General features: G+C 58.4%; 1 protein-coding gene across 1 annotated transcript; it reads right to left on the bottom strand.

Annotated features, from left to right (window-relative positions):
* Window positions 1-793: 793 nt before the first annotated feature.
* On the bottom strand, window positions 794-18,561 carry HAPLN4 (hyaluronan and proteoglycan link protein 4). Its single transcript, XM_050934084.1, has 5 exons — window positions 18,384-18,561; window positions 14,041-14,146; window positions 10,739-11,101; window positions 8,764-9,066; window positions 794-3,565 (listed from the first exon to the last, which is right to left on the bottom strand). The coding sequence occupies exons 1-5, from the start codon at window positions 18,384-18,386 to the stop codon at window positions 3,219-3,221; spliced, it is 1,122 nt and encodes a 373-aa protein (XP_050790041.1). The 5' UTR covers window positions 18,387-18,561; the 3' UTR covers window positions 794-3,218.
* Window positions 18,562-19,404: the final 843 nt, after the last annotated feature.

The raw sequence follows: 19,404 nt of genomic DNA, 5'->3' as shown, positions 1-19,404 counted from the left end.
GACCCAGAGAAGCGAGAGCAGAGGCAGGGCCGCAGAGATGGTTTGGCTGCAGGTTCCCCCAGATGGGTGGCTGGCTCCAGCTGGTTGCTCACATAATGGGAGCCCCAGGCTGCAGCAGTGGCAGCTGGGCGATGTTGGCTCCCTGCACAAGAAGCAAAGCGGGATGGCCACTGGCTTTGCAAGGCCCATGACACCGCTGACTAATAATAAGATTCCCCTGCAAATCTGAGGCTGCCTGCCAGGCCCCCAGGCTGCAAAGTGAGCGACGACCGACCGAGTCCTGCACTGAGCAGGCCCAGCTGGGGGACACGCCCATCCTGCAACCAGCCACCTCCGGCTAGTGCCGCTCTCAGCCAGGCTGGACTGGGCTGGGCAGGAGAGCTCCAGAGTGAGTGACTGATCTGGGCTGAGCTTTCTCCCACCCCCACAAGTGGGCGCTGAGCAACGTGCTCTGGGGGGCACGGCGCTGCTGGGGAGGCCCTATACCTGACGATCCCAAAGGAGCAGGAGCGTGGGTCCTGCCTCCCTCCCTCATTCCCCCTGCCGCTGGAACTGGCTCTCGACCCCTCCCCGCCTTCCTGCACCATTGCTGGGTGCCATTAACCAACGTCTGCGCTTCACCCCAGAGCTGCATGTTTGTTTCTCCTGCACATTGTGCAGCACCTTGCACATCAATGTGCCTTGTTCCAATTAGCCAGGAAGTTCGACTGGAGACAGGTCCTGTCTGAGAGGCCCAGGAGCCGGAGAGCCAGGTACAGAGACGTGAGTCCACCCCTCATTCTCAGTCAGCAGCCAAGCCTTTATTTCATGAGCTCAGTGATCACAACCGAGCCCGCACTGGCCAGAAGGGAGGGAGGCCCCCGTGGATTTGGGGAGCCCATTTGTGACCTCTGGCTCTGAGAGCCTCTTGCAGGTCCGTCCCAGTTGCCGTCTGGCCCTAAATCAGGGAAATGGAGACCTTGGTCAGCTCTGCTGCTAAACTCAGAGCAGAGGGACCAGGGGCTCCCTCCCGTCACTGGTGGTGCCCCTTGCCCGACCATGCATACAGCTCATGCAGCTGAAAACGAAGTGACGCACGGTGTCTCTGAGCGATGCAGCGTTGTAGCAAGAGCGGGAGACGGCACGTGGACTGCATGCAGCGGGGGAGGAGAGATGGCCTCAGCCACCGGGATGGGCTCTGCACCTCAAGCAGGGAAACACACAACGAGCCGCCAGGGTGACTGAGTCCGACCCCTGGCCCTTGCCCTGTCCTGGGAGGCAGCGCGCACCTGCAGGGCAGGGGAAAGCCAACCCCCTGCCCCCTTTCCCTGTCCCCTCCCCTTTCTCTGGCTCCACCCCCTCACTAGATTTCTCTCCCATTTCGGAGCCCATGCTGCATGGTGCTGATTTCAGTGGCGGCTGAGGGGACTCAGCCCCTGCAGGATGGGGCCCTATATTGCGATGCTGTATGAATCCCCATCGGTCACCCCGACTCCAGAGTAGCCCCCACTTTCACAGGGGGCCCCTGGCTGGGGATCTCAGAACAGCACTGTGGGGACTGAAAACTCCACTCTTGTTTTTCTTTGCCTGGGAAGTGGGAAAAGCCCACCTGTGCTTTGATTGTTTAAGCCTGGGACATCAGCAAGCGTCAGGCAAAGAACAGTGCCCCTCACGGCGAAGCGCCCACAGCCCAGTTTCATAGGTCAGTGGTGAGTGCCTGTTTGAGCTTAACCATGCCCAATTTGCCAGATTCCTGCTTTCCCATAGTGCCTAGCTTCATGTGCTCAGTGGCGGGGAGAGGCAGGGTGGTTCACCCTAACGATTGCAATGAGCAGGGTGGTGTGGGATGGAATCTGAGCTGTGCCACTGAGTACCATATGCCCTGTACTGTATAGAGCTAATGAGGAATCTCCTTCAGCTCAAAGTGTGTTTTCAAAGCGGGAGGATCAGAGTTCTGTCGCTGTAAAGTCAGATCAGCTGCCTGAGCATGGCATAGTTCCTACATGGCTATGGATTTGTAACAATATTAAACTGAAGTCCGCAGATGGGATTATTCAGCCAGATGTTTTATACAGACCTCAGAGGGGTTTTGCAATACAAAAGCTTAAGTTAGAGAGTCCAGCTCTCGCCGTGCCTGCTCTCCTGGCCTCTTACAGGGGAGATTCAGGGAGCATAGGCCTCTCCATGCTTATTTCAAGGGCTTTGCACTGAATCTGGTGCTGGGTATGCGGCATCTGGTCCTTTAGGGAGCGTTGTCAGCATGACCGGTGCTGAGCTGTGCAGCTCCCAGGCAGCAAGGGGAGCAGTACGCCACCGCCGCCCCTGGTCTCTTCCGACACCCTCGCGCTTGCTTCTCTTCACAGCCGGCAGGCAAGGGGGAGCTGTTGGTTTTGCTCCGGTGCCGTTAGCTAAAGCACTGAGAAGAATGGGCAGGGAGGGAATGGGCCGTAAACACCACAGGACGGTGCCATTCCCAGCAGACACTTTGCACTCATCCACCCGCTCCCCATCCAGGGCTCTCAGCTGGACCCAGCTGCCCCCTCTGAGTTTCCATCCTCCACAGTCATCAGAGAAGCAGGGCGCAAGGTCTGTCCGTTCGGCAGGACCCACCCTAGCGCTGCTGGTGTGCAGCACATGTGAACAGCCCCCAGCCCCAGACAGGAGCGTGGCCTTGGCATGGGGAGTCCTGGGAAAGCTGCAGGGGCGACAGCCCAGCCCTGCCCCCTCTGCAAGCAGAGAAAGGCCTAAACACTAGTCCAAGCGCTAGCCACAGCAGCGTGAAGCCAAGAAGGAATCTGGAGGTTGGGTTAGCGAGGGGGGCAGCGGCTGCATGACAGCACGGCAGGAGCGGCCCCTACGAGTGGAGAGACTGGATGTCCGTTTGCAGGAGAAAGCAAGTGAATTGAAGCTGGCATGGTCCCCCCTGCAGCCCCCTTCACCTCTCTACCACAGACTCCCGCCCCAGCCTGCCACGCTGTGGGACCGGCCCCACCTGCTATGGAAAGGGATAAGGGTGGGGAGTTCCCTTCTGTTTCCTGTGATGCTGTTACCAAGAAATGCCAGATCCCTGGGGCTCAGCAGCCAGTCCCACGGTCCTGGCTCACAGCCGGCTCCAGGTGAGAAGCGATGGCTGGCGGGGTGTGGGGGGTAGTTACTATGTTACCAGCTCTCCAGCTGTGGTGTTTGTCTGATGGTTGCACAAGTGGTTCTGTCCCCGGCAGAGCAACCATGGCTGCCTCTTACACCTGGAGAAGCCCCCACTTGCCCGGCTCCTCGCTGCCCTTCTTGGGGGGACCCTCGCTGCCCTTCCTGTAGCAGTAGACCCCAAAAAGCTTGTACTTCTTGTCCGGGAAGCCCAAGTTGCGGACACCAGGCTCCTGGCCCCCGCAGCGTGCCCGGGGGTTGACGATGGGATAGCGGACGCTGCCGTCCTCCACCCAGCCCGCCTCACATCTGTCCAGCAGCTGGATCTTCCAGGCAGCATAGAGCTGCCCCACCTTGGCCACCTTGGCCCCGTTCTTCTTGCAGGCCTGGAGGGCCTCGGGGTAGCTTAGCTTGCGGTAGGTCTTCAGGAAGTAGACTTTGCCTGGAGAGGGAAGAGAAGGAGCCGGGTTAAAGGGATGGAGCTTTCTCCCCCAGCTACCAAGCCCAGGCCCGAGACTGGCCATGCCGGGACTGAGGCATCAGCCACACACCGTGGCCAGGACCTAAGCCCATAAGGCTTGGCACCCACAGCTCCCATTGGCTTCTGGGGGAACCCCAGGTGCTCAGCACCTCCGTAGATCATGCCTGTAACTGATGGGAGGGGTCCCCACCATGGGACCCTGCCGTTGTCAACATGGCATGACCTGTGAGCACAGCCAGGAGGGACTAGTTACACGTCCAGCTCCAGGATCGGCCTCTCCATGACCAGTGACGCCAGGGGGGGTCTCAGACCTAGCAGGGGGACACGGCCTCTCAAGGGGCTTGAATGGCCCCATCTAGCATTTGTTGGAAGGAAGGAAGCAAGCAAGGGAAGGTGCCGTGCTGGGCCATGTCCAGGTAGTGACTGGCCCCCGTTAGCCATGGGGCTCAGAGACCGGGAGGGAGCTGAATTTATGGCTTGGTTGCCAACATCCCCTGAGCTGGGGGCAGGGCAGAGCTCCAGCCCCACCGGGATGTTGGATCAGGATCTCTCCCACGCCCCCTGGGCCCATGAGCTGTAGACACTGGGAAGCACAAGGGAGCCGTTTAGTCCTAGAGGCCCCCAGGATGGATCTGTGTCCCCTTTGCAGCCATGAATGCCAAGCCTGGTCCCCTCTCTGCCCCACAGGACCTGGTGCAGCTTGGCTCCCCCCAGCTTTGGGATCCAGCCGTGCCACACGACCTCGCCCATCCCTCCGTCCAAGGGCAAACCTGCAAAGGTGCCTGACCAGTCCCAGCCGGCTGGGAGGGGCACATAGGCAGGGCTGGGCCTTTGTCAGCCCGAGGTGGGGAGCGGGGGGAGCTGAGCCAGACTGGCTGCGGAGGAATAAAGGCAGCTCCTGGAAATTAATTCCTAGACACATCGAGATTGATGGGGGCTGCAGCACTGCGGCCGATGATGAGTCCCCGTAGCTATTACAGCCGCTATTTATCCTGCCTGCCATGATTAAATAAACATCTTCAGAGCCCCCCCTCCCGCAGCTCCCTCCCCCCGCCAGCCAGAGGACTGTAATTTACACACAGGGACAGCCCCTCTAGCTCAGATTTGTCTTGTGTAGCCTTGGCTTCATCCATCATCCGTGCCTCTCTCTGGTGCAATTACCTGTTTCTCCTTCCCCGGTTTCTGCCCCGAGGAGGCAGGAATTACAGCACAAAGGACCTTGTCCATCGGGGAAACCTCACCTCGTGGCACTAAAGCCAGTGCCGCTGACAGGTTCTCGCACCATTGCCCTGGGGGAGAGGTTCCTCCCTCCACATCCTGCCCGGGGGGGCAGGGGGGCTCTGTCTGCATTGAGTCCTGCTGGGATTTGTGAGGGCTGAGAGTGGCTTTGCAAACGGAGGGGAGGGACTGCACCTCTTGTCTCTCGGTGCCTTGGAGGGGCAGGGAAGGGGGGTCAAAACCTGACGAAGGGGGCTGGCTACAGGAAGGGAACAACAGGGGCTGCCCTTGGCTGAGGCTCATCAAACTCACTGCACACAGGCCAGCGAAACAGCCCTCTGGTCCCTGGCTCCGGCCTGTCACAAAGCCCCCGATGGAGGCCCGGCTTTTCAGAGCCCGAGCGAGTGACGGAGACGCACTTCCACCACCCCAGCGCTTCGCCGGCGGCCCCGGCCATCGCCTCCAGCAGCCAAGAAACCAGCCCTAATGGGGCAGATTTATGGGGCAGCCAATGTTACGATGACAGCACGTCAAGCTGTCCCGGCAATAAAAGCCATCGTGAAAAGACAGCAAGAGACGCCTCCCTCTTAGTGGCACCAGAGCTGGCTGAAGGTGCCCTGCATCTGTAGTGAGTCGAGGGCCCTCGGGTTTGCTCCCTCCTGCTGTTTGCCCAGCCCCAAATCCCAGCTTGGACGCCTTCCTCTGCGCAGAGAAGCAGGCCAAGCATTGCCTTTAACAGAGAGATAGGGGGTGAAGGAGGAGGCCGGGGCTGGGGACAGCAGGCAGAGAACCGACAAGCCAAATCCGTGCTCCAGCTGCAGCCCAGGCTGGGAGCATTGGTGAGATGAGTTGAGAGGGTCTCAGTCACTTCCCGCTGCGGCTCCCCGGCACTTGGGCCCCCTCATTGGCAAGCCAAGCGGAAAGGCCGAGGGCTGAGCAGGCAACGGGGACTGAATGCCCAAAGGCAAGACAGGGGCATGGGCAGGGAGAGGCTTTTACCACCCTCTTGAGAGTAGAGAGGATTCAGGGCTTGGGGCAGCTTCCACCAACACCATGTTCACATCCCCACTGGAGACCCCTGGGCTCTTTCTGTCATTGCTACCGAGAGCAGGTTGGGGGGAGGAAGGGTCTCGCCTTTCCAAAGCGCCCTGCCCAGAGGCTGAGCACTGCCTAGCTCGTATCAGCAGGGACCCCTTTGCTGTTCCTTCCTCCCTTAGGTGGCAGGGGTGGGCTGGATACAAAGAATCCCCTTAGCAATAATCGCTGGTGCTTCCCGGGGCTGTGGGGGGGCTGAGACTCAGGCTTAGGGGCAGGGGCAGCCGTGGGGCTGCCCTGACAGCACCCCCTCCCCTGCCCCGCCCCAGGGAGAGCTGAGTGATCTCACTGACTTCCACAGGACAGGGGCAGGCAGGGCGAGACCCCAGCAGCTGAGAGACCCAGATCAATGGCTGCAGGGGTAGCTCTGGGAAGCTTTTGGGTGCTTAAAAGCCATTGTGTGACACTAATCCACAGCAGAGGAAGGAGAGGAGGGTGCCGAGGGCTGCACGGCTACACCACTCAGGTGATGAGCTGCCTCATATCTGAGCCTATCCCCATCCCACTGCCCAGAAAGGCAGCATAGTCCAATGGGTAGATTCAATTCTGCTGACCTCAATTCTGTAAGTCACTTCCCCCTACTCTGTGCCTCAGTTTCCCCATCTATACCATGGGACTAATGAGCCTCCCCTTTGGCAAGTGCTTTGGGGTGTCCAGAATCACAGTACTAAATAAGGGCTGTGCATGGGGGCACCTCACTAGGGTATCCTCCTGCCCAGCAAGTCCAGTGACGCCTCCCTCCAATGACACGGCCTGGCAGGGAGCGTTACCTAACAGTGCAAGCACTGGGCTAGGAACCCCCAAGCTAGAATCCTGGCTCTGCTCAAAGGAGAGAGCTCAGGCCAAAAGTGGCCCCTGATTTCAGCTGCCCCCATCTTTGCAGGCACAGCTCGAGGGGTAGATCGGGGAAGGAGCTCGGGTGCCAGCTCGACACTCAGGTCCAAGTCCCAGCTCTGCCACTGACTCCCCGTGTGATCTTGGCAAGTCACGTTGGCCCAGGTCCTCCATGGCTCCTAACTCCCATTGGAACTAATGCTTGGAGGTGCTGGCATTCCTGGCTCCTTCTTTTAATCTGTGCCCCCCCACAGGGCTGCCCAGAGGATTCAGGGGGCCTGGGGCAAAGCAGTTTTGGGGACCCCTTCCATAAAAAAAAGTTGCAATACTATAGAATAATATTCTCATGGGGGCCCCTGTGGGGCCCAGGGCCTGGGGCAAATTGCCCCACTTGCCCCCCCACTCTGGGCAGCCCTGCTCCCACAGCAGCAGCTGTGACTGTTAAAGCCATAAAAGGCACAGGAGAGCTGTAGCCACCCAGTGTGCTGCTCATTCAAGTGCTTTAGTGCCTAATTAACTCCCAATAATCCAAGGCAATGAACCAGGCACGTTCAGCAGCCAGTCACCAGGGGTTAATGGAGAGGGAGGAACGCCACCCGCTGCACCTGAGCCCAGGGCGGGGCTGCTGCAGCCAGGCCCAGAGTGTTTAAATTCCCTGGCAGTTCAGGCTGTGTGGGGCTTTGGGTGATGGACTGGGGCAGTGACTTTCAGCCTGGGGTTCCTGGGGGGCTGGAGACTGAGTCTGAGATTTTCAAAGGGGTCTGTGCTAGCATTTGAAATGTTTTAGGGGTCTGCAAATGAACCAACATTGGGGTATGGAGGAGGAGGAGGAGATGCCAAGGCCAGGCTAGGAATAAATACAATTAAAGGGTCAAAACCCAGTGAGGCCAGGGCTATTGGCCAGGCTCTAGGATGGGCCGTTCTCTTCCCCGATTGGGGAATGCAGCCTGCTCCTTCAGCCCTGGGTTGGGACAGAGAACAGCTGCTGCTCTGTGGGGGCTGGGATTTGCAGGGGCTGGTAGGGAGAGACGCATGGGCCTGAAGGAGAATTTCTGCTCTCTCCAGAGCAGGATCCGCACGTCCGTGCTGGGGGGTGACAGCAGCACAAAGGTGGGTTGAAATGAGGAAGGCGTCTGGAAATTTCAATGACCCTTTTTCCCATTGATGAGACCTTGCTGCTGCTCAACCAGCCCCGTGCCCCTGGGGGACCTGCCGTGCCACGCACCAGCAGGGAGAGGAGCTGCCTCATCCCAGCAGGGGACGGGGATCAGCTTAGGGGACAGTGTTGAGCTACCGTAGCCCACACAGGAGTCAAGTTTAAGGGCTCAGGCCTTCTCTGCAAGGGAAGAAAAGAGCCTCAAGCTGCAGGACAGGGAGGGTGGTTGACAGCTCTGGTCATCAGGCCCTGTGGAACTCCCTTCCACAAGGGTAACACTTGTCTGGGCAGGGGCCAGAACTTCCTCAGGGGCCAGTCCCAAGCTGCAGGATGAACTCCCCCAGGAACGAGGGGCCACCACTCCAGGCGGTGCCCTGCCCTGCCTTCTCCAACCCAAACACAGCAGTGCAGATATCTAGAGATCCAAAGCCCTCACGGTGCGGGGAGGGGAGAGAGAACAAATCCTGGGTACCAGATGGGAGTCACACAGCTTAGTGCCTGCCTGGGCGGCGCTGAGACCCTAGTAGAATGGGGCAACTGAGTCGAAGCCGAGGGGGGGGGGAAGAAAACACTGAGCATCAAGGCAGCCCGGCTCGTTACACAAAGCACAAGGCTGGGGAGTTGGTTCTCCCACAGCTGCCTGTGTGACCTTGTGCAGGTCACTTCCCCCACACACTATGTGCCTCAGTTTCCCCCTCTGTAAAGCGAGGGTAATGAGCCTGACCCGCTCTGCTAAACCCAGCACGCGCTAAGTTTTATGTTCTTGCTGAGTGTTCAGCGTGCCCCATGGCCTGCTGCGGTGCCAGTGCAACTGCCCACGGATCTCAGCGCTGCCCCCCGGGGGAGGGGCTGTTACCGTTCAGGTTGGACGTGAAGCAGAAGGCATCGTAGCGCTCGTCGTCCTTGTGCCGGTACCCATAGGTCCTGACCCCGACGGGGGTGTCTTTGCGGCCGCACTCGTCTCGGGGCCTGGAGATGGGGTACTGCACAGAGCCGTCCTCCAGCCACCCGGCATTGCACCAGTCCATGCCCTCCAGCCAGGCCTTGTGCAGCTGGTCGTAGGAGGCCAGGATGCCGTCCTGGGCCAGACACGCCTCCTGGGCCTCATGGTAGTTGAGGGTGTAGCGGCCAAGGCGCGGGTGGTACGGGAAGATCACTCCTACAGGGACATGCAAGCAGAGCATGGTGCTGGCTGGGGTGTCTTACAACAATCGCCAAATGGGGAGCTGTGTAGGGTGGGGGAAGGGCCATTGGCTCTCAGGCTTCAGGGCCCTAGCTGGGCATTGCAGGGGTCAGGAAGGGATTTCTCCCCCCATCTCCTCAAGCACATTACTTTACAATTGCTCGAGTGTATTACGGGTTCCCCCCCTCCACCTTCCTCTGAAGCATCAGTTACTGGCCGCTGCTGGAGGAGGGACGCTGGGCTAGAGGGACCCATGGTCTGCTCCAGGGTCCACACGGGAAGCCTGGCCTCCTGCCTCCTGGTCCTGTGAGCCAACCTCCAGCCCACACTTCCTACCTCTCATCACCCCTCCCATCTCCTCTCACCACGAGCCCCCACTCCCCTCCTAGAGCTGGATATAGGGCCCAGGAGGCCTGTCCTCCGCTCTAGTCACTTGACCACATTCTCCTCTCAGTGCCTGGCTGTCCCCTGAACCGGCTCTAACCCCGGGGAGACCTGCTCCCCTGTGTAAAATAGGAACCAGCTGAACTTTCATCCAAAGCTTGAGCCTAATACCAGTTGCCACTAGCCCTGGGGCTGCTGTCCAGGTGGCAGGCACAGCGCAGGTGATGGGACTTCTCTGCCCTGGCAGCTGCTGGGTTTTTCTCTGGCCTGGGCACGTAACGCTTGCTTTTGAAAAGAAAGTAGGACAAAGTGAGCTGCAAGGCAGCTTCCCGGCACCGCAGCTGGGAGTGACGGATGCAGCTCTCAGCCCTGCCACCCCAGGCACCAACTCCTGCGCCACCTTGCCGGGAGCCGGTGTCTGGGTTCTGCCAGGCCGCAGAGCGAGGTGATAGAGAGGCGTGCTCCAAGGGCACCTCTCCAGCAGTTGTGTGCTGTCCTCCCACGCTCATTCAGATCACCCTCCCACCGATGCAGGATTACCCGCTCTGAGGAAAGCAAACCCAGTGTGAGGCAGTGATTACAGCAGGACAGAAGGGAGCCTGGCCGCCTGGGGGCAGTGAAATCTAGTGGTTAGAGCAAAGGACGGGGAAGTCAGGATTCCTGGCTGTGTCATTCTCTCTGACCTTGGCCAAGTCATGTATCTCTCCGGCTGGCTGGCAGCAAAGAGAGGGCGACTCCCCCCTCCCCAGGTTAACGGATTGTTTGCAAAAATGCTTAGAGAACCTCAGACAAGAGGTGTCTGCTAATGACCATGCCTGGACATGTGCCTCCACTCAATGTTCTGACTGCATGGACATCACACCAGGACCTTGTCTACGCTACAGGTGACGTCAGTATAACTTACCTCAGTCAGGAGTGTGAATAATCCACAGCCCTGAGTGATTAAAGTTACACCTGCTGGAGTGCCAGTGTAGACAGCACAAAACCAGTCTCTAAGGCCACGCCTGGGCTAGGAAGCTCACAGCAGCACTGCTGCACCAGTACATTCATTTTGCTGACGTGAGTGGTAGTGCAGACCTGGCCTAAGTGGGCATGCACCGTTTTTTGTCTCCGTACGGTAGCTGGGCACGGCAGTCCAGGATTTACGAGCACGTGTTGGGTAGTCAGGCCATGTGTGCATGCAAAAGTGTGCACATAAAACTGGGTGTGCAATGCAGCCTAGGACTTGCAAGCTGCCTGCTAGTGTCTCCGGGATTCCCTTTACCTTCCAGATCCAGCTTCACCATGCCCGTGTCGTCCTCCAGCTCATTGGTGACCTCACACTCATACCGCCCATAATCCTGCAGGGTGACGTTGCGGATGATGAGGGAGGCATCCCCTGCCCCGTCCTCCTGCAGCGCCGTGCGACCCCGGTAGCTCCCAAAGGCTCTGCGCTCCTTCCCCATGGCCACAAAGACATCCACGAAAGACATCGGGTCCATCACTTTGGTCCACTTGAGACGGATCTCGGCGGGGTCATGGGCTGACACGTCGTAGTGGTACCGGCAGGGGAGGATGATGGTCCCGCCCCGGTGGGTGATCACCTTCCCTGGCGCGGTCTGGACGACCACGGCCCCGCTCTCATCCTCTGCACACAGACACAAAGGCTAGCTGTGGCTTTGGGGGGGACACATCCCTCCTCCAGTCAGCACACCACCCCCTGCCCTACCCTGCCACACCAAACCACAAACCAACCAGGATGGTCTGACTGGTTTTTTCCATCTCAACCTCTCAGGTTGCTTGGAAATGAGAGATTCGCCGCTTCTCCATGTCACGTGTGTTGTGAGGCGTCTGCCCTAGGATGGGCAGTGGCACTGGGGGAACATTATGATGTGACGTCTAAACGTTCACGGAGGGTGTCCATCTGTCACACAGCCAGTCTTTAGAGAGGTGGCCGGAGACAAACGGACCCAACCTTAGGAAAAGCTTGTGTCCATTGTCAGCGATTCAGCTCCTTGCTGGATGCTGGGGGTGGTGGCTTTTGGAAGCAGGAATCCACCCCTGTGGATGAGCCTCAAATTTCCAGAGAGAGGAAATAAATCTTCCTTTTTATTGAGGAAGAAAACAAGGTGATTCATGTTCCCTTGGCTGCTCATCTGGGTCTCTCTGACTCCACTTCTTTCTGCATCACGCTCCCTCGCTCACCAGCTGGCCTTGGCTATACTAGGAAATTGCACCCGTTTAACTAAATTGATATTAAATGTCACTGAATGGAGCTAAAGAGAGAGAACCAGATTGAGACTGATTGGAATGCATCTGCATTAGGGGCTTGACGAAGGCACTTGGGCTTGTGCTGCAGGCAGCAGGCTGCGATTCCAGAAATCTGGGTCCATTTCCCAGCTATGCCACAGACTCCGTGTGTGACCTTGGCCAAGGCCCTTAATGCCCTTGTGCCTCAGAACCCACATCCTTTGTCTGTTTAGACTGTCAACAATTTGGGGCAAGGCCTGTGTCTCACTGTGTCTGTACAGCACCCAGCACCACGGCTGCCCAGTCTTGGCTGAGGCCTCTTTAGCTCATCCATTGTAGTATAACAGCCTACTAGTAGTAGCTGTTGATGGAGTTACTCTCCTAGCTCAGGAGACAGAGAGGTGTGTGCTGAAGGCCTGGGTTCAAACCTTGCTGATGCCCTATGGTGGGGACCGGGAATTTATTAACCCTTCTGGACCTGGTACAATCCTGGCAGCACAAAGGAGAAATCAGGGTGAGGGGGAGCGAGAGGAACCCCGTCTGAGAGGCTGAACAAAGGCACTGCTTGCCGGAGGCCTCAATCCTATTGACAAAGCAGCATCCCCATAATAACATGGAGGGAAGGTGCTCACTCCCAGTGGTGGAGCCTGTCACACAGCAGAGCCAGGGTGGCCGGGCACGTTAACGTCACGTCCCTCCCAGGAGTCATTCGTGCAGGCAGGTCATTCCCAAGCAGGGTCCCACAGGCTGTGGGTTCAGACAGTGGACTTGCACCGCAGATTCAGCGCCCAGCTAATGCAGTCCCAAGCTGGGTCCCGGCTCTGCCAACAGAATGGGAGGGGGGCAAAAACCTGCCCAAGAGCCATTATTACCAGGGTCACACTGTATAGGAAGGGTCCAGTTATAAATAGTTTGTCAAGGGTTATTAAATGAGCAGTAGATGCTTTAATTTACGGTTAAGGGATTATTCTTAGAGTCCAACAGGTCAATACGTTACTTGGAACCAGAGTTTACAGCCAGCTATAACACGACAAAGGATGTGCTCAGAACCAGAAATGGCTGGAAAACAAGTTTCAATTTCATGAAAAATTTTGAGATAAAAAAATAAAAAATTCAGCTCAAATTGGGACCAAAAGCCAAAATTTTGAATTTTTGCATTAAATTAAATTTTTAAAAAATTCATTTTTGGTCAGTTGAAACATTTCCTTTTGTTTTTGACCGTTTTTTAATTATTACTTTTAATTTGTGCTTGTTGTTTAACTTGCACAAAAAGTCACTTTGAAATGGCAAATCAAAACTTCCTCTTTTGAAAATATCAATAGTTTGAGAGCAGGTTTTTAAAAAAAAAATTCAAAAAGAAACTTTGTCAGAATGCTACAATTTCATGGGAAAATCTGGTTTCATCAAAATGACATTTTCCAAAGGAAAACTGGTTTGACAAAAAAAATAAAATTGACCAGTCCTTAGAACCACTTGTACCAGGCAACTGCCCCTCCCACTGTCACGCAAAGCACTTGCTGGGCGGGTGATATTCTTATAACATCTCACGTTCCTGTATGAACCCTTTATAAACACAACCTTCCTATAAAGTGAGACCAGTACCTGTAGCCAAGCGATCCCTAGAGACCTCAGCTGGCCTGTTGTGTAGGAGACAAAGGCTGCACAGACACACAGTGAGACACTCCCTGCCCCCAAACATGTTACAGACTAAATACATGAAAGGTGGGAGGGGAAACCGAGGCACCAAGCAGGGAAGTGACTTGCCAAGGTCTCGCAGTAGGTCCGGAATAGAACCTGGGTCTCCCGCAGCCCAGTCTGAGAAGCACTATACAATCACTCTGTCTGTTTACCAGGAAAGAGGGTCTTATACACTTTTGCAGGTGAAAATCAAATCTACCTGCGGGGTAGTGGGTGCAGAGCCCCCCACTACCCTCCCTGGCCTCCTGTCTCATCCTGAGGGGGAGAGTGAGCGATGCCCTTAGAGTTAAAGGTGCATTTGGGAGAGACGAGCTGGAACAGGGGGGTAGTGCTGGGCGTTGGCACTCCAGGGTTGTATTCCCAGCTCTGCTGCTGACTGGCCATGTGATGCTGCTCAGTGCCTCAGTTTCCCCATTTGGTGCCTTGGGGAAAAGGTTTGGGTGATATTTCCATAGCAACAGTTCCCCATGTCTCTGGGCTGGAACCATCCCTTCCCAGCCCGGTGTGGATCGTTTTTTGTTCCCCTCCCCCTGAGGTGACTATTCCCTTGGGGTGCGCACACTTGAGACCTCCTTAGTGAGCAAAGAGGGGAGGAAAGACCCATCTGGTGGGAGCTGGGCGAGCCAGCGCCTCACTCACCTGACACGTGGACGACCTTCTTGCGCCCCCTCTCGCTGACCGCCGGCGGGGAGGAGAGGACAGCGATGAGAAGCAGCAGGGTGGCTGCATGGAACATGGGCTGCATCTAGCAGAGAGAAGGGAAACATTCACCCCTGGCTGCCAGGGCTGGCTCAGAGCTCCCATGCCCCTAGAGAGACCAGTGCCCCCTCCAGGCCTGCTCCAGAGCCCCCAGTGCCTACGCAGGGTTGAAGAGCAAAGGGAGCGTGTAATTTCCATTGTCTGACCCTCGTGCAAAGAGATGTTGGACAGTGACATCAAACTCCCCAGCTGCCCACGGGGACTCGTTCGGGCAGAACCAGCCCCAGGCCAAAGCGCCCAGGACAGTGACTTTCCTGGCATTGAGTGTGAGTGACCCGGTATGCAGCAGGGACGGGGGCAGATACTGAGGGTGAGTGCAAGAGAGCAAGGGAGGATGGAGATTACGAGAGTATGAGAGACAGACAGCAGAGAGGTACAGATGCCAAGGGATTGACAGATGCAGAAACCGAAGGATGGATGGATGGAAGGATAGATAGATAAAATATGGCCATGGATGGATGGAGAGAGAGAGGGATGTTTGTAAAGTGCCTTAAGACTGTGTAGGTGGGCACGGCTCTCCCTCCGACTCGGTTTAAGTGTCACCAGAGGACGGCACAGAGCCCCGTGGCATCCATGTGAGCAGCTCATACACAGCCGCTCCCATCAGCAGGTGGGTACTGCTACGGGGCGGGCTCCACCCAGCTGGACACATGGCTTCCAGCCACGCCTGCAGGGGGGTCCCAGATCCCAAGTTACTGTTTAGATTTCGGTTGGGCTCGCAGCTTGCTGGGCTGTCCCCAAGCGCACGGGATCACAGCTAGCTCCCGGCCAGTGCCCTACAGTGACGACCGAATCCCACTGCCGCACGGGCCTGTCGCCAGCCCTGCGTCACTGGGGAAAGGAGGTGCCATCTCCTCACTGCCTCCAGCTCAGAGCACCGCACACCATTACACTGGCTGATTAAAGCAAATTGAATCAAGAGCAGGTGATGAAATTGGCTCTAATGCCCTTATTACCTGCCCTGCTGAGCAGGGGGGGGCTCAGCTTTTGCTCGAAAATATTATTTCTGAAGCCGGTTAATTGCGCTGGGTAAGGGAAATTTGCCCAATTGGCGCCTCCACCGAACTGGGCTGCCTGCTCCACCCCAGGGAGGCTGCGCCACAGGGCTCTCTGGGCCCTCAGTCCCCCCTTTGCTCTGAGCATCTACGCAGGCTTCTCCTTAGAATGAGGATGTGGTTGGTGGGATGGGAGCTGGAGTGTGTGTGTGAGACGCAGCCAGTCAGCTGCGTCCAAGCTCAGAAGTTCATGTTCTACCTCCCAGCCAGCATGGGCCATGACCACACCCTGGCTACACAGAGATTCATCGGTTCCTAGATCCCAAGGCCAAAGGCACCATTGTGATCATCTCGTCTGATCCCCTCTATAACACAGGCCATAGACCTGCCCTGAAGTAATTCCTAGAGCAGATCTGTTAGAAAAATATCCCATCTTGACATCAAAATTGTCAGTGATGGCGAATCCCCCACACCCCTCAGTAAACTGTCCCAATCCCGTAATTCCCGTATTCCTGTGTCCCATTCAGATGGGAAATGTTTAAGTGAGGGTGATGATTAACCACTGGCTCCACCATGGGGGTCCATCCAGGCCAGTGTCCTGTCACCAGCAGCTTCAGTAAAAACCCTGCAGTGATGGGGCAACCGGCTCCCAGGGAAAGTCCTCTCCTGACCCCCATGCTAGAGGGCAGTGCATGTCCTAAAACAGGAGGGTTTAGAGCCAATCCCAAACTCTTGTTGTTTTGTAATCCTTGCTATTGTAAGTCAGCTGATGCCTTTCAGTCCTCACCCCCAGCCCCCTGCTATCCTAGCCCTGGACTCCCCTCTCCCTCCTCCCCCCAGCTCTTCTAGTGCCCCTCAATCCTGACTGCAGCCTCCTGCTATCCCAGCTCTGGGCTCCCACACACACCCCTCTTTGCTGGTACCCCTCAGTCCTAACCCACAGCCCCCTGCTTTTCCAGCCCTGGCCATCAGAGCACTGAGCGTTCAGAGTCCGGGCTAGAACCCAGCTGTCCTCTGACCACTAGGCCCTGCTGGGTACAGACAGTGGCTGGCTAGCTGGCCAGCAGTTTCTGGGACCAGGACTCCACAGAATTGCTCTCATTTCCCTCCTCCCAAGAGGCTGGGCTACAGTGTCCGCCCCCTTCCTCCCCTCACAAAAACCCACATTGTTGGCCATTCCCAATTCCTCCCTCTGGCCCAGTATAATGTTGGGAGGCTGCTGCTGCCACCTATAGGGGAGAGGGAGTGGTGCACTCACTGTCTCCTTCCTCATGGGGGGGTTCAAAGGGAGGGGGAGGGGTGCAGGGGCCCAGGTCCCAGCCCCTAACATGCCCTGCGGCTGCCAAGGCAGAATCCTGCCTCCCAGCAGTGAATCTGCTGGGTATAGGAGACGGGACAAGCTTTGGGGTGGAAGAGGAGGCCGACTCTTGCTGAGCATGGCCGGTAGGAATGGTCCATCCTTAGGATGGCCACTGCCCCCGGGGGGCAGCCCTGGGTCCCTCCAACTGTGTGGGAAGAGGCCATGCCAAGGGGCAGCGATTCCCAGTCACTTGCACCTGTGCAAAGGGCGTGCCATGTGGGTGTGGAACGCTGGTGAGTCCTGCCCGCTTGGCCCGGGGTCAATGCCAGCCCCCAGGCAGCAGAGCCGAGCACTGGCCTTGGGGGCAGAGTGGGACAACTTTGCTGACACACAAACATCCCCTCCAGGCTAGGACCTGCGGCTCAGCTGTGTCACTCTCCTTGGCAACAAAAGCCAGGGCGTCTGCAGTGCCCCTCAGAAAGAAGGTCCCCCACCTGGGACTACAAAGCCATGGGGGATCCAGGCACAATGAGAGGGCTTAATACATTTTCTTCCTCTTCTTTTTTTCTTTCCTTTCTAGGTAAACAGCTCCCCACCCTACACCATCCCCTCCCCGGGCCCTCTGGGACCAAGGTCTGGGGCAGCATCCCACCAGGAGCTGTAGGTGTTTAGTTTGGATGAGAGCTGGACAAATGGCAGAGTGTGATGGTGTGCTGCTGCCTGTGATCGTGGGGGAAGGGCTCAGCAGCCTTGGGGGTCCCTTCCAGTTTATGACTTATGTTCCCAAAGCTTCAGGGTTTCCATCGGCCACTGGCAGGGGGCAGGGAGTGTCGTCCCCCCCACAAGTATTCTGGGAGGGGGTTTTAATCTCCTTCCTCTGAAGCATCAGGGATGGGCCTGGCTGGAGGTGGGACACTGGGTGGGGAAGACAAGGTGGCACCGAGTATTCTCTCTCAGGCCCATGTTTGCCCACTTGCTGAGGCAGGGTCTAACTGGTCGCCAGGTGTGGGGTTGGGCAGGAATTTTCCCCAGATCAGAGTGGCAGGGACCTGGAGGGGAGGATTTACCTCCTTCTGCAGCATGGGGTGTGGGTCACTTGCCTGGATTATCTGGGTGTATCTCACTTAACCATTTCCCTGCCATTGTGGGGATGGAGGCCACTGGCGCACCTGGGTCCCTCCTGTTCAATGCCACCCAGAGGCCTAGTCCCCTGGAGGTCTAAGGCCAGGGCAGTGGGGGCAGCCTGTGGGGTACTGGGATGGAGGATCATGCGGGTCTCTTCCCGCCTGGCTCTGGGGTCCTAGCAAAGGGAAGAGGCCGGGGGTCACACTGCAAACACTGGGGGCTGGGGCAGGCCTGTAAGTTCCTGGCACAAAGCCAGCTCTGGCCCCTGGGGCAGATCTGCGGCTGGTGGCTGCTCTCTGCCCAACGGGTTGGTGGTCTCAGCCCCAGGACAGTCTCAGCAGAGCGGGCCAGGATGGCGTGGTGCCCGGCTGGGCACGCAGCGTGGCCGTGGGGTGCAGGGCAGCGGCTGTCCCACTGGCTCCGCTACCCCCCCCCATACCCCCTCCGCAGCGGCTGGCAGGGAGGTCCCGGCCCCGCCGGGACAGCCCGGCCCAAGGCGCTGCAGTGCAGCGGATGGCGGAGCTGGGAGCTGCGCGCCCCGGGGTACCCGGCAGGCCCTGATCCCCCGGGGGCCGGTGCGCCCATGCACCAGCTGAATCCAGCGACGGCCGCCGGGCAGAGGAGCCCCGGGTTCCCGCAGTGGCTCCACCGGCAGCCCCCGGAGCTCCGGGGGGGATCCTCCCTCGCTGCCCGGTCCCCAGCTGCAGATCGGTCGGAGGGGGGGGGCGAGTCCTGCTCTCTGCCCCCCTCCCCGGCTCCGCGGACTGCGCCCAGCCCAAGGTGACCCCGCGGGGCGCACTCACCATCGTCCCGGGGCAGGGCGCGCAGGGTCCGGGCCAGGGCAGCGCCCGGCTGGCGCAGGTGGGCTGGGTGCATCCGAGGGGCCCGCGGGCTTGGCTCCTTCCCCAGCCCAGTCTGCGAAGGGGGCGCCGGGTTCCTGCTCAGAGAGAAAGTTCCGCAGGGAGGCGAGGAGAGGGGCTGTGGGGGGGGGGGGGGGCTGGAGCCGCTGCAGTTACTGACTGCGGATGGGCTGGGGGCGGGGGGGGGGAGGAGGAGAGAGACTTGGGAAGGAGAAAGGAGCCGGGCTGGAGCACTGCCGGGAGCTGGCAGCCGGGGCCGTGCCGCAGACAGCAGGATGATCTGCCCGTGGGGTGGGTCTGCTACAGTGAGCAGGGGAGCGCCTAGAGACCCCCACCCACATCAGAGCCCCTCGTGCCAGTCGCCTGGAGACCCCCACCCACATCAGAGCCCCTCGTGCCAGGCGCCTGGACACCCTCACCCACATCAGAGCCCCTCGTGCCAGGCGCGTGGAGACCCTCACCCACATCAGAGCCCCTCGTGCCAAGCGCCTGGAGACCCTCATCCATATCAGAGCCCCTCGTGCCAGGCGCCTGGACACCCTCACCCACATCAGAGCTCCTCGTGCCAGGCCCTGCACAGACCCCCCCCAGATCAGTGCCCCTCATGCCAGGCCCTGCACAGACCCCCCCCAGATCAGTGCCCCTCATGCCAAGCGCTTTGCAGACCCCATAGGAGACAGTCCCTGCCCACAGTCTGAAGGCACCAGGCAGACAAAGGAAGGATCATTCACCCCATGTTTCGGCTGCAGAACTGAGACCCAGTGACTCGCCCAGGATCACCCAGCGAGTCAGTGGCAGAGCTGGGCATTAAACCCAGAGCTCCTGAACCTGGCCCAGAGCCCTAACCACAAGCCCCCTGGGCTCCATCTTCTTTCCCCAGGGCTCCCTCCTCCCAGACTCACCCTGGGCAGACCCCGGCATCTCTCTGCAGCACGGGGCTCCCTGCCCAGACTAGCAGGCCCAG

Source organism: Gopherus flavomarginatus, chromosome 24 (genome assembly GCF_025201925.1).
Source record: "Gopherus flavomarginatus isolate rGopFla2 chromosome 24, rGopFla2.mat.asm, whole genome shotgun sequence".
Taxonomy (NCBI): domain Eukaryota; kingdom Metazoa; phylum Chordata; order Testudines; family Testudinidae; genus Gopherus; species Gopherus flavomarginatus.
Note: the sequence above shows the minus strand (reverse complement) of the source record. Positions and strands in the feature narration are given on the sequence as shown.

Bases quoted from the DNA above. Each gene is read 5' to 3' on its own strand.
- HAPLN4 (XM_050934084.1), bottom strand. The intron at 11,102-14,040 runs GTGAGTGAGGCG...GTCTGTGTGCAG, and splicing joins GAAGGTCGTCCACGTGTCAG to AGGATGAGAGCGGGGCCGTG. The intron at 9,067-10,738 runs GTAAAGGGAATC...ATGTCCCTGTAG, and splicing joins GGTGAAGCTGGATCTGGAAG to GAGTGATCTTCCCGTACCAC.